The sequence below is a fragment of the Mya arenaria genome, chromosome 6, assembly GCF_026914265.1.
Source record: "Mya arenaria isolate MELC-2E11 chromosome 6, ASM2691426v1".
Taxonomy (NCBI): domain Eukaryota; kingdom Metazoa; phylum Mollusca; class Bivalvia; order Myida; family Myidae; genus Mya; species Mya arenaria.
In genome coordinates, this window is record NC_069127.1 from 41,305,939 (window position 1) to 41,320,479 (window position 14,541).

Sequence of the window (14,541 nt, forward strand, 5' to 3'; positions counted from 1 at the left end):
TTGCATATCTTAAATAATTCATCCTTAAAATCCTGGCCTAATATTCATGAAATATTAAGAAGTCAAAACCTTTGGGTGTGATATGACACTAATACTGTATTTTCTTTGTTTGCTTTATAATAGAACCAAGGGTATTTTATTCATAAATACCGCACAAAGCTGAAGTGAACGAGCTTGATTTTTCATTGGCTAATTTACGAATCATAAGAATACAAGGAAGCTCCTGTTAAATAAGTTTTATATAAGATCCGTGATGTATTAGAAATTCTACATTAGACTGGTATGACACTGCTAAAAACACTATTTTAACGCCGAAGAAGGTTCTTCACGATGGGAACTGGTCTTTTTTGGAAGTTTTTGATAATAGAGATTTTCTTTATTTCGTGTACAAAATGTCAAGGTAAGAGTATTCATTGACTTTCAATTACACAGTCCTGATTTATTTTCTCAAGTATTGTTTCACAGAAAAAATATTGTAGCATAAATGCATACAAAACATACAAGTGAATTGTACAATTGATTTTGATCATAATTAAAACATTACAGTTAATAATATAAATTTATGTAATAACATATCTGAACCAGTCATTTACTTTGTGACGAATGTAAGATGCAAAAAGACTATTGGTGTTGGTGTTGCAAATTACTTATTGATTGTTGACCATTGCTATTTCATTTTGTCCAATTAATTTAAATATAATAATGATCATTTATAAAAAAAAATTATAAGCAGTTGAAATATGCCGTCTTATGGATAAAATAGTGTGAGTGACTAAAGCGTAATCCGAGGTCAATAATTATATGCGGTCCATATGTACAGACACAGCTAATAAGTAAATAACTTTTTTCCCTGAGACATGGAGACCCAATACAATTCGAGTATTATGTAAAATAAATGGCCAAATGATCATTATCCATTTATAACATTCTGTATAGTCGTTTAATATTTCACTTGAACTCAGACTGACCGGTGTTAATATCTTTGAAAATAAACTGTAATGTATTTATTTATTTCGGTATTTCTTTTTTTATTTAATGATACGTTTTTATTCTGCGCACAAAAACCATTCATATGACACCAAAATAATATTTGGTTTAAAAGATTGGCCACGCTAATTTGATTTTTTGGTCGTTTGATTTGGCCTCAGGAAAAATTGAACGAGCGGGGGAAATTAAATGTTTTTCCAATTCATTTATAAACATTTTTAGTTGGCTTAAAACCACGTTTTACAGAGCCAGATATTGCATGTTTTAAAAAGTGTAAATTTAGGTAAAAAAGCTTGTATCAATGATCAGACTTCATTGGAATATTAAATAAGCGATTTTGTTATAATAAATATTTTAAACTAATGCAGAATAATGCGGACAATACTTCAATTAACGTTTACATATAACTCATTTGAAAGTTTATTTTATTAATACAATAAATACATACAGGGACAAACACAGTAGTCGAACATTAAAGAAATACTCCTGTTTAGCATTAATTTACGCAAATCAATCTTCAAAAATGAGTATCAGTGGCACTTGAAATGTTGAAAGATGACCCCAGGGTATACAATGTTGACCCCTAGGAGATAAATGTATGTTAATAAAAAAAGAAAGATCGAAGAGTAGTTACAGTAGTAGCAGCATCAGAATCTTGTTCTGAAATTTTGATAGTACTTCTACCGGTTTCAACAGACAGATTATAAGATGAAAGAAGTAATTATTTAGACATTGATACAATTAAATTATTCCATAAGTTGCAGATAAAAACTAATATTGTTAAGGATTATCTCCATTGATAGTAATATTATGAAATTGTGGTTTCGCATTCGTTAACGTATTGTTTTAAACAAAATGGAAAAGCTGGTTTTGCATATTTAATCTTCTATTTTTCAACATCACCGAAGAACCCTCAGCTGATCTGCAAATGACGGAACAATGCGTTGATTAAGTTATAACGTTTTGTGAAAAAGAGCTTAAAAAACGCACAAATTGATTTCAAACTTGATAAGGCCCATAGAATTGGCAGATATGATCAGGATAACACACGCCCTATTTTTTTTTTTAAATTCAAGTACGATGGAGACAAACTAATAGTAAAAGAAGAGGTCCATACTAAATAACGCTGTACTCAGTTCAGTGTAAGCGACCAAATACCGAAGGCCATCCATGACCGACGGAGGAAGCTAATCCCTTACCTTGTACCTCACGACCGCCCCCCCCCCTTCCAGGTCCCGTCCCGGAGCTACCCAACCCCCCCCCCTTCCCATCCACGCAGCCCCCGGAACCAGGCTCGCCCGGCCAGCGGAGCGAGCAACAGGCCCTATGAAGTCGGTGAGAAGCAGCTCCTATTTCCTACATGGACGTACAGGGACTTTCATCGCAACTTAATGACAGTGATTGTATAAATTTGGTACACAAATATGACTTTTTTTCTGAAAAATGGAATGCTAAAACTACTAATGTAGACAAAATGTGATAAAAAAAACTATAATAGTGAAGGTGTAATAATTTACTAAAAACAAAAAAAAAATGTTTTATTAAATATATTTCTGTTAATATCAACGAATCAGTTTTGATTAGGTTGGACAAAACATTTTTTTCTGGACAGATAATGATATTTATATCTGTAGTTGCTACATTCCACCTGAATATTCTAATGTCAATGAAAACATGAATTCACCTTTATTCGAATTTTGACTTTTTTAAACTATTGTCTAATGATATAAGACATTATAGCGAACTTGGAAATATACTTGTTACAGTGGATTTGAATTCCAGGGTAGGCCAGAGGTCAGATACTATGCAAAATATAAATCTGGACCGATCTGATGACATGCCATTTTAATATTTACCAGTTGATAATTTACCTAATAAATACCTAATAGATCGTCGTTTGACAAGAAATCTAACGTGTTTGGAAATAAACTGTTAACACTCTGCAAAGAAAAGAGTGTTTTTTTATTGTTAATGGTCGCAGAGAAGAGGGAAAATTTATTTGTTATTATCTGATCAGGAATAGATTAGCCGCTAGTGTTGTTGATTAAGATATTGTCAATTATGATATATTTCAATTGATAGAACAGTTTGAAGTGCATGGAGTAAATGAATTTTCGGACAGCTGTCCAATATATTTTACCATGAAGCTAGACAATATGAAAAATTGCAACGGACAGTTTTTATATGATACAATTATGTGGGGTGATTCTGAACAGGAAAAATTGTTATCAATATTTATATGAAAAACAACAGAAACAAGCTCAGTAGCCGAAAGTTTAAACATAAGCCCCGTTTAATGGCACAAGCTAAACGCCAATAAACTAAACAATTATAAGCCTTATTTTGAAAATATCGATAATCTGTCTACCTTGATAATGATATAGCATTTGCTGTACATGGTAGAACTATTTGTATGTCAAGTAACAGAAATAGTTTTCCGGACAGAAAACAGTCCCCTTGGTTTGACAACACGTGTAAGAGAGGTAAAAAGGATTTTACAATTGTAAATGGCTGTATTCTGAAAATCCTACACTTGATAACAGATTATTATTTTTAATGCTAGAACTGTGTATTGTAAAGCCAATCTTAAAGCCAAACGAAGGTATTCATCTATTGAAAAATGTACATTAGCTACACTTAGCAAGACAAATGCAAGATCATTTTGAAAATATATTATCAAAAAGTTTAAAGGTTAAAAGAATACAAATTCTAATGACATTAGCTTGTTTCTGTAGTTTTTCATATAAGTATTGATGAATGTGTTCACCATTTCAAAGACATGTCAAATGCACCCTATCCCAGCAATTTCGATGTTAACGAGTATCCTGATTCTGTGAAAAGTATTGAAATTAATGAATTGGATTGTGACTTCACTGTTGATGAGATGTGTAAAGTTATTTCTAGTCTAAAACGTAATAAGAGCTGTGAATATATAATGTTGTTGCTAATTGTTTCATAGATTCCAACGAAAATGTTTGATTTCATATTTCAGAAGAGTGTCTATTCTGAAGCATGGTGTAAAAGGGCTATTGTCCCAATTTTTAAAAAGGTGATTGATCAGATCCGGCAAATTATAGAGGAATAACTTTGGTTTATATAACTGTAAAGATAATTCCATTGGTCCTTAGAAATATAATTGATCAATGGAGCGAAAACAATAATGTATATATTAAATGATTCACATTATGGATTTAGAAATAGTCATAGTACTGCTGATTGTATTCTTATCCTACATGCATTAAATTTAGAAAACTATTCTGAGCAAATACAAACTACATTGTGCTTTTGTTGATTACGAAAAGCATTCGATACTGTTATCCATAATGCATTGTGGATAAAATTAGTAGAATCTGGCGTTAGCTCTAAGATGATAAATCACAATTTCACAATTAAATGAGTCGGACAAAGATACACTATCTATTTTTATGCTATTGTTTGCTGATGATATCGCATTACATTGTATTTACCACTGATCCTGTAAGTTTACAACATTAGCTAAATTCTCTGTATGTGTAGTCATGCAACTGGGGTTTAAAAATTAACATAAAAAATACTAAAATATGTTTGTTTGAAAGCAGGAAAAGCTATTGTAATTTTAGATAGACAATAAATGACGAATTTGTTGATGTGGTGGAGAACTTTTGTTATTTTGGTTTTAACTTTTCTTATACTGGAAATATTAATAATGCTGTAAAAATGCTGAATGAACAAGCTTTAAATGCATATAACCATCTTCTCTCTGTGTTAAGTAGATTAACACTAGATAAACTAAATTATCATTGCTTGATGCTTTTGTTGTACCAATCATTTTATATGGATCGGAGATTTGGTGGAGATATGATCATAGCGAGCTAGAAAAACTCCATTTAAATTCTGCAAACATATTCTTGGTGTTGAACAACATAATTCATAATTCCTGATAACAATTATTGATAAACATACCTAGTTTTATATATATATATAGTATGTATGCACTGTACTGTTTATTGAGTTTGTGCTGTTCTTCTATGTTTCTTTTTTGTGATGTTATGTTCTATGTCTTTGGCGTTTACCCAGTGCCATTAAACCGGGTGTATGTTTACACTTTTTGCTACTGAGCTTGTTTCTGCACCTTTTTGTAAAATATACATCAAGTGCCGCCGTTTGAGGCCAGCAAGGACGGTTCCTTTTGTCAGTAATCTGTTAAGAGAGAGCATTAAAATATTGGATAAAAAATAATAATAATCCAAATTCATTAATGAACCGTATGTTTACAAAACAATACAACATGTGATACAATACTAACATACGTCTTGCTAGAATAAATATGGTACTCCGCTATGTCTGATTTGTTAAATAGAATGGGTAATGGTAATGTTTTAGTTAATTTTTTATACTGATTACAATTATATGCCTATGTTAACCCAAAGAGTCAGAGACCAATATGTTCAAACGTGGTATGATAACTTAACATCTCAACCCAAAATGGAAATACTATTTTAGATTCAAACAAGAATTTGTATTGACGAATATTTAAAGTGTGTCAAAAATGACAACAACAGTGAAGAATTGTCAAGATTTAGACTTTCATCTCATTCACTGAATATTGCTTTTGTAAATAGATATGTTTTGTCATTACATAATTGCTATATCACTATACTTTTGTGACTAGAGGCATTAGTAGATAGTTTGTAAATGGCGAAAGGCAAACATGCCGATTCGCCCATAAACTCTGAAACTCTTTAATTTCATTTCGCTCACTTGCTTCAATTTTCCTAGTACTCGGACGAACACAACATTCAATTCGTGTGGTCTAATTATTAAGTGCATTTTGATTCCACTATTAAAGCAAATTTTATAATTAGTAAATAGAATATCTCTAATGAGTGTTTATTTTGTATCGAATTATTAAACGAGTTTAATTTATAAACGATAAAAACATGACTCTGTCGATATTTTATCGTTTTTAAATGACGATGTTAATACATTTCATACAACATAAACACTATTTATAACATAACTCATTTACGGTCGAAATATATGTCAACGTTTCCGTAATACACATTCTCGTGTCCTATTGCAAAAAAATGTTGTCTGTTATTAAGATGCTTCATTCTCAGGAAAGAAAATAGTCCGACATTAAAACATCTTATTTACAATAAAAGCATAAATCTTGTCCAAATTTTCAACCGATTTTCAAAAGTTTTACTCAAAAAAAATAAACATACATAATTAAATCCATTTAAATCAAGCAAATTAATTATAAGGGCAATGCCATAACTAATGACACGAGCGTGTACTTGTCATTTGGCGGTTGAAGTTTGAATAGACCGTTAGTCAGCGCCACAGTCTCGTTCAATGGTGGGAATCCGTTTGTAGCTGGTGGATTTCAGCATAGTTTTTTTGTTATTTTGATGGATGTGCACATGAATATTACCTCCGTAAATTGGAGCACCAAATTGTTGTACATAACACCAGCAAAAAGGTGAGATTTAATGACGAATCAGTGACTGTGTCAACTTGCGTATTGCTGGCGAACAATCTATACTATGCATTTTATATGGAAGTAGACGGGGTATTTTCGCTGGAGTACATGATGTTGCATATTTCCTTGAGTTGATTTGGAATTATGTGGCTATAATTGTTTATAGATGCAATTTCATGTGTCCCGATATTTGCAAAATTTGGTTCGCAGGAACACTGTTGTCATTCAATTTCAGTACGAGGTATTTTCTGGCGCTATAATCAGGACGATGTTTGTTTAAATTTAGCCAAATATTTTTTTACAATTCGTTCCATCGTGGAGCTAAGTTTGTTAACACCGACATGATTTCTTTTGAAACATCGTTTCTGATGTTTGTATGTTTAAGTTTTTTTACAGAGCGTATGAATACATTTTTGTGTGATGATGCTACCTTATTTGCATAGTTATTACACTAGTTATATTGCATAGGTTATCCTATAGTGGCGTTTATCAGTTAAGTTATTTAAGCTTTTTGATACAAACAGATACAAAATTGTATTCAATATTTTAAAAATGAATCCTTTTCTTATACAGCCAATAGATTCAACAATACTCAACAAGATCATGTGGTTGTACTTATCAACCATACATCAGTATACATAAATAATTAGTATCTAATCAAATTCATTACTTATTACCTAATGAAGGCTTTACGTATTATGCCTGTATGTTCTTGATTTTAGTTTACATATTCTCACATTATTTATGTAAACTATATTATAAAAACTTATGTTATAATCTCATGCCATATTTTGTTGTTATACATATTATTATGACAATGAGCCTTTTATGCTTAAGTTGAATCAATGTTCTGGCCTTTTCTGTTCTGCTTACAACTTAAACAGTTTTTGCTTGTAATAAGCAGACAAAATTTTAGTTATGTAAACCAACGATTAGAAGCCTTCAAGATATTTACATAAATTTTAAATGATAAGTGTTTTTATCTGAAACACAGTTTGTTTCAGTGATTGTAATTTCTACATAAGTTTACACATCGAATAACTCTGTTGAACTTCTTTTACTTTGCAATATATCAATAACATACTTAAAGGGACTCGCTCATGTTTTGGCTCCAATATTTTCCCTTAATGGCAATTGCAAAGATCTCTATTATAACTAGTTCACTCTTTGATACAGAAATTGCAGATAAAATACACCTAGAGTATAAACAAATGTTCTGGTTTAAGTTGGGAGCAAACCCACCTCAGTAAGTTCAAGGAAAACTTACAACAAAAGCTCACACCCACAAGGACTCATACAGAAACATAAGAATAACTTGTCGTTTATACCTTGTGTTGATTCACGTTGCAAAAGACAATATTTGAGCATAAATCAACATTTGTCGAAGGGTTTTAGCCGTCAGTAGCTTTTTTCGAACACACCTTATGATTTGCCACACGTTTTTTCGTCCCGAATACAACAAAGTGCATTTTACAATATTCAGTAAATGGTTGTATATATTTAACCTTTTTCTTCGTATATATTTCATTTCAAAAGTATTAAAGCAAAACATAGACATTTAGACAGAAAAAGAAATCATTTTGAGTACACAAAAACGACAAATAGCATGTTATAAGATATAAGAAAAATATAAGAATTTAAATTTGACATTCTGATCAAAAGAAAGTGAAATGTGGTACAACAAAAACAACTTTGTTGCATTATATGTGTTCATTGAATGGCAGCTGTTATTTAGGGAAACAATATGGTTATTAATTTCCCTTTCAAAGAAAAACAAAATCCTAAAAACATTTTAAGAAGGTATATATTTCCGCTTTGTGTTAAGTATGTGTTAAAAGCGATTTTAATGAAAAAATATAAATTAAACTGATGATAGTTATAATAAAAAAGTTATTAATCTTAATTTAAAAAGTATGTTTATTAAATCATCGTAAGCTGTTGTACATCTTAAAAATAATCTCGTAGGCTTCGGATTCAATCCTTGTGCACAAGCGGGGCCAAATTTAGAAAAATTAAAATAAAAATAATATCGACTAGATTTTACATTCAAGTTGATGCCGTGTAATACAAATTATATATCCTACTTCAAAACTAACAAACATCATACGTGTGATATGTTCAGAACAGTTGATGATTACTAATATGTATATAGCTGACAGAAAATACATTACAGTGAAATGGTTACAGTTTGTATATTTGTTCCCTGTTTCAACTTTAATTGACACCACACCATAGCGATAAGGCAACGCCTACAGTGTCACGTAACCCCTTAGTAAGGGCGCTTCGACAAATACTCTGAAAGGCAGGGAACTTGGTAAAACATAGCATTAAAAGCAACTAAAACATAATATTAGATTTATCATTATCATTTGAAATCAATGTATGATTCAGGAAGAAATAATTTAATGTTGAAACTTTGAAACATTTCTTTCCTTAATAACATTGTAATTTTGTTACAGTAGAAAGGACGATTCTATATTTAAATTCAAATTAAGGAAACAAAAACTGTATTATTTTCCTTTCCGAAAGTCAACAGAAAATGACGATTGTTTACTAGATCAAATGTCAAAACTGTCAAAAATGGATTTTGCTATTTTTCTTCCTTTCCCCATTATGAAACACCTATTTTTACAAGTTAAATGCATTATTATTAATGATATAACTACCTTTATGCTTCTCTCAATGAATTTATATCCGTATTAAATGAAACGCAAAACTGTTCTTACAAGCAACAATAACGAAATGATCACAGTCATTATCACAAGATTATACTTTGATACTTTTGCGTCATTTACAAAGATGATTTCGTTTATCTATACGTATATACTTTTTGTGACATTTATTTATATAATATTATATATTTTATCTAAACTAAAAAAAGGTTACTTAAATCAACTGAGTTTATTCCTATAAGTATATCAAAACAAACTTAAAAGCCAATGTAAACTTTATGCACATGAAGGAGAACAGTTTCAAAGTGAAAATTAATCGTAAGATATCGTCAATATTATCTCTTATACTAATTACTCAAAGTGATATTTCCTTTTTAGAGACTCAAGTAAACGTATATAATGTACATTATAACACATTAACGATAAATATATTTGGAGTGTAGAAAAGTCTTTTTAAAGGTAACATTTTTAACAAACAAAAACACAAAAACAAAATGCATAATTGGAGCAGCATTTGGGAAAATGTCAGTATTTCGGATTTCCTTAATAGTCTGTTTTAAGTTATGAGAGACACATTTTGTATAGAAAACAGCGTAATTACACTACTGTTGATAAGTGCTGATTGTCGGAGGTCATGGCGGATCGAACGGGCAACTGATAAGCCCCGTCTTATCTAAACACTGATTGGTCAGTCGGGTATCGACCAGCTAGATTCATTATTAAACAAGAAGGAAATTAATCGTATTCGTTAGTTCCAATCCAGGAAGCTTATATGAATTATGTATCATTATTACCAGTAACATGCAAGACATAGGCCACATGAAATATATCAGTGTTTAGAGGTACATAAGCGTTGTTCAACTTCATCTTATTGTCAAAAATGATAGCGGTATCATCGTTACTGTAATAGTTTGTAAGTGTTATCTTAATTCAAAAATGCAACACTTGCATTATTGCGAGAACATCTTTTTTCTGGAGGAAGTTTGAACTAAACAAAAAAATACATTGTGGTTTGTCAGAGATGTGTAGCTTTTGACATTTTAACCAGTTATTGGCATGAGGACAGTGTATTCATGATTTAGACAAGTATTCGCCAAACAGGCAGTGTATTAATCATTAGCAGGACGAATGTGTTTTAACGCTTAAACCAGTCTTCATGCTTAAGTGTGCAGGCACCATGAAGAACGCGTATGAAATAGTAAGAAGTCTTCACCACGAAGGAAGTGTAATTATAATCACCCGAAAGACATTGTAGCAATGCCTCAGACAGTTCCTTATAATGAAAAACGTGAATTAATGATTAAAAAGTCTTTATCGTGAAGGCAGAGTACTCAAGATCACCACGAAGTCCGTGTACTTTTGATTACCATGAAGAGAGTGTATACTTGATTAAGGCCAGTCTTTAACAAGAAAAAAGTCTAGTAATGCTTAAGACTACTCTACAACATAAAGACCATTTATGATTACAACTCAGACAGTGCATTCTTAATCACCATAAAGACATTATATTTTTGCATTAGACCAGTGTTTACAGTGGACTACAGTGCACCATAAAGACACCTTATTAATGATTTTGCCCAGTGTTCACTATGAAGATCTTGTATTCATGAGAACGACAAGTTTTCACAGACCAGTTCTAAATATGTTATACCACTTGGTTAATCAAACTTTTTCAAGATCAACATAATCATCAACGTCAGCATCATCATATACATTACCTTCACCATCAACACACTCGTTTACAGTATCATCACTATCATTTTTGTCAACTAAACGCATCTGCAACTAACACAATGGGTCGTTCGACCATATTTATTCAATATTCAGAGAGAAGGAATCCCATCTGTTAATGTATGAAGAGGAACACAATAAACTATACTGAGACAGTACATATTCTTAACAGTTCATACTTAAACAAGCCTGCCCTTCAATTCAACTTATATCAAAATTATATAAGACCTTTTCGAAGTATCATATCGTCTTCATTTGCATAATACTAGAGCAAAGACTGCTGGGAGGTAAACACAGGCTGTATCATTTTCATTGGGAACGCACAAGGCTTGAGTGACTGAGCTGTGCCATTAAGTGTCTCATTTACAAATCATGAACGTCAACGTCAAAGACATATATCAGAAAAAAATATATTTTAGATCGTCATAAATAGAATTTCTTCTTTAGACTTGTGTAATACTGCAATAGAACTCTAATATTTTTACCTTTGATGATAGGGATTTTCTTTATTCCGTGTACCAATTGTCAAGGTAAGAGTATTTAATGACTTTCAATAACACTATCGTGATTTCTGTTTTCAAATATTGCTTCACAGAATAACTTTTATAGCATAAATGCATACAAAACATACTACAATATACAATGTATTTTGGTAATAAATAAATAACAGCAACAAATAAGAAATTATATAATAACATATCTGAACAAGTCAATTACTTTGTGATAAATGTAAGACTATTGTGTTGGTGTTGCAAATTACTAGTTACTTTTTGAGCACTGCTATTTTGTATTGTCCGATTTAATTAAATATGATAATAACTATTTGTAACTATTTTTATAAGCAGTGAAATATGCTGTATCATGGATACAATAGTGTAAGATACTGAATCGTAATTCGAGGTCAATATTTATGTTGCGTTCTATATGTACAGACACAGCCAATAAGTAAATAACTTTTTTTTATTTTCTGAGACCTTGTGGCCCCATGAAATTCGAACATTCTGTAAAATAACCGGACATTGAAAATTCACATATTGGTTATGCGATGCGTATTTTTTTTTGGAATGATTGGCTATGCCAATTGAAATACTTTTTTGTCTGATTTTGGCTGAGGAAATTTTTGAGCGAGTGGGGAAAATAACATTTTATTTCCAATTCGTTTCTTAACATTTTTAATTTGGCTTAAAGGTTTTTAACCACGTTTTACAGAGCCAGGTATTGAGAGTTTGAAAAGTTATAAATTTAGGAGAAAATTATTGTATCAATGGTTTTCATTGAAATTTCAAAGAAGTGATTTTGTGTTAATAAATGTTTAAAAATAATGCTTCAAGTAACTATTACATATAAATGTTTTGTAGGTTTATTTTACTAATGAATTAAAAACAGGGACAAAAACCCAGTAGTCGAACATTTAAAAAATCCAATTTTTATCATTGATTTACGCAAAACAATCCTTATAAATGAGTATCATTGAGTTTCTTGTTGATATGTGTGCTACTAGATGATAAGTTTTGTTTAGAAAATTGACACTCGAAATGTGGAAAGATATTCCCAGAGTATAACATGTTGACCCCTCTGGTGCAAGTGTATGTTTATAATAAACATATCGCATAGTAGTTACAATAGTAGCAGCATCAGCATATCGTTCTGTAATTTTAATTGTACATCTACCGGTTTCAAAAGACAGCTTATGAGATGAAAAAAGTAACCTAGACATTGCTACCGTTAAATTATTCTATAGGTTGCAACTTAAACTATATATATTTTCGGTCATTTATTTGGCATATAATTAATCAGCAACCAAATCTTTATCAAATTATACCACCATTGTATAGGTCACCAGGTATCCACATTTATCATTTAGGTCAATGGAGCTATCAGAGAAATGGGACTTTATATATATATATATATATATATATATATATATATATATATATATATATATATATATATATATATATATATATATATATATATATATATAAACTAACTGTGTGTTTATTGTTAAGTACTTCCAGTGTATGCTTTCGTTCTTTGGAGAGTTTAATAGCCCGTTTCAGCTATAGATTAAAATGTTCAAAAGTATACATAATATTGCAATATTAAGCATCAAAGAAGACAAAAATAGGATTGCTTTTGTGCCATTAAATTGACTTGTACGCAGATTGTTATTGGCAACGTATTTTTTTCGTATTTTTTTTTAAATTGAGTTGTTGTGCTAACATCTATGGAAAACACGAAATTGATAGATATTCACTTACACTTTTGTAAAACCGAAGCCTTAATATTATAAACACAGTTGATTTTCAATAGCGTTACGTATGGATGCTTTTCGGCAAAATGGAGCATTTGCACACTTTATAATAACTATTTACAATAAAGCTCTTATTTAAACTGTTAATATTGTTTTAAAACTGAAACAAGCATTTCGTTTACAATTCACAACAATCAGTTAATTGTTTAGATTTCTTACCTAATAAATGATGAATAAGTCCCTTTATTCTTTATTAAACATTTTGACACAGTGTATGATACTAGTTTTATATGAACTCGTAATTCAGGTCAAGATAAATTTAAGGTTCGTCCTTGTTATTATTTGTATAAATTTCCTTTTTGGTAACTATATTGTGTAATAAGTTGTTTCATAAGTATACAGTACATGATATGTTTTATTTATGTAGCATCCAATTGATTAATTATTTATATTCATTAGCATAATTCTAACATGCCAATTTAGTTCGCATCTTCTATGTCTGTGAACATAAATTTGTCTATCTATATGTCTACATAATTTATTCTTAGGGGTCATTTTTCTATACAGAATAAACATCGGCGGGTTGTAATTATATTCGGAGTTAGCATTCTACATGTGGGGGAGGTCTTTTGTCTAAAAAAATGATCCACGGTCATAGCTAATTGTGGGGTGGGGGGGAAGCATTGTTCCCATTACAACGGCAACACAGTGGGATATTTTAAATGTGTTTGCATATCCTGATAGCATAGAGCCCCGATTGATGGCCTCGTTTATTTGACCTTTTGGAAATTAATAGATATTCAAGATCCGACATGGCTGACTGTTGATTCAAATAATCATAGAAATATGGGCAGGAATCTTGACGTTGTTTGTCATCTCATTTTTACTTCTAAGATCAAAACAATGTGTAACTGCATATATGCAGAAATGTCATAGATGAATAAATTCAAAATGGCGTCTAGATAGTTGACAAATGTTTGAAAGGGCATTTGCTGTGGTCGATTTTCTAAAGTCATCTTAATGGCATTGTGTTGATGAAAATAGGCAACCTTTAATTTTAAGTGAAATTTGATGGTGTAACGTAAATTATATATCTCTTCACACCTCTTATCAATGTGCATCAATTAAAATTATCTTTATTAGTCGACATAGAAACACGTTTTCCCTGTGATAAAGACATTCGATATACATACAATAACATAGTGGTTTAGCTTGCAAACAAGAGTGTTATTTAAAACACGAACATATTAAAACGTATTATGGTCCCAATCCATGCCAACTTCCTTAAAATTACAGAATTGTTTAGGAAATGGAAAACACCTATAGCTTCTTTATTGTTAAGTCAATTGGAAAAAAAAAATCAGTTTTACCCTGTGTTAAATTTGATATCAGAACAAAACAGGATTCAACTGCTGCAAAATCGAGTGCAAAAC

The 14,541-nt window shown here is 30.9% G+C and overlaps 1 protein-coding gene across 3 annotated transcripts in view; it reads left to right on the forward strand.

Moving 5' to 3' along the window:
* Positions 1-280: 280 nt before the first annotated feature.
* Positions 281-14,541, forward strand: part of LOC128238332 (deleted in malignant brain tumors 1 protein-like) — a 50,807-nt gene continuing 36,546 nt past the window's right edge. For 2 of the 3 annotated variants that reach the window (XM_052954150.1, XM_052954153.1), the window contains exon 1: positions 281-400. In XM_052954150.1, the coding sequence (XP_052810110.1) occupies positions 331-400 (70 nt within the window). In that variant the 5' untranslated portion in view covers positions 281-330. Of the gene's footprint in view, positions 401-11,299; positions 11,385-14,541 lie in introns of those variants that run through there. The other variant, XM_052954152.1, reaches the window with a different exon arrangement.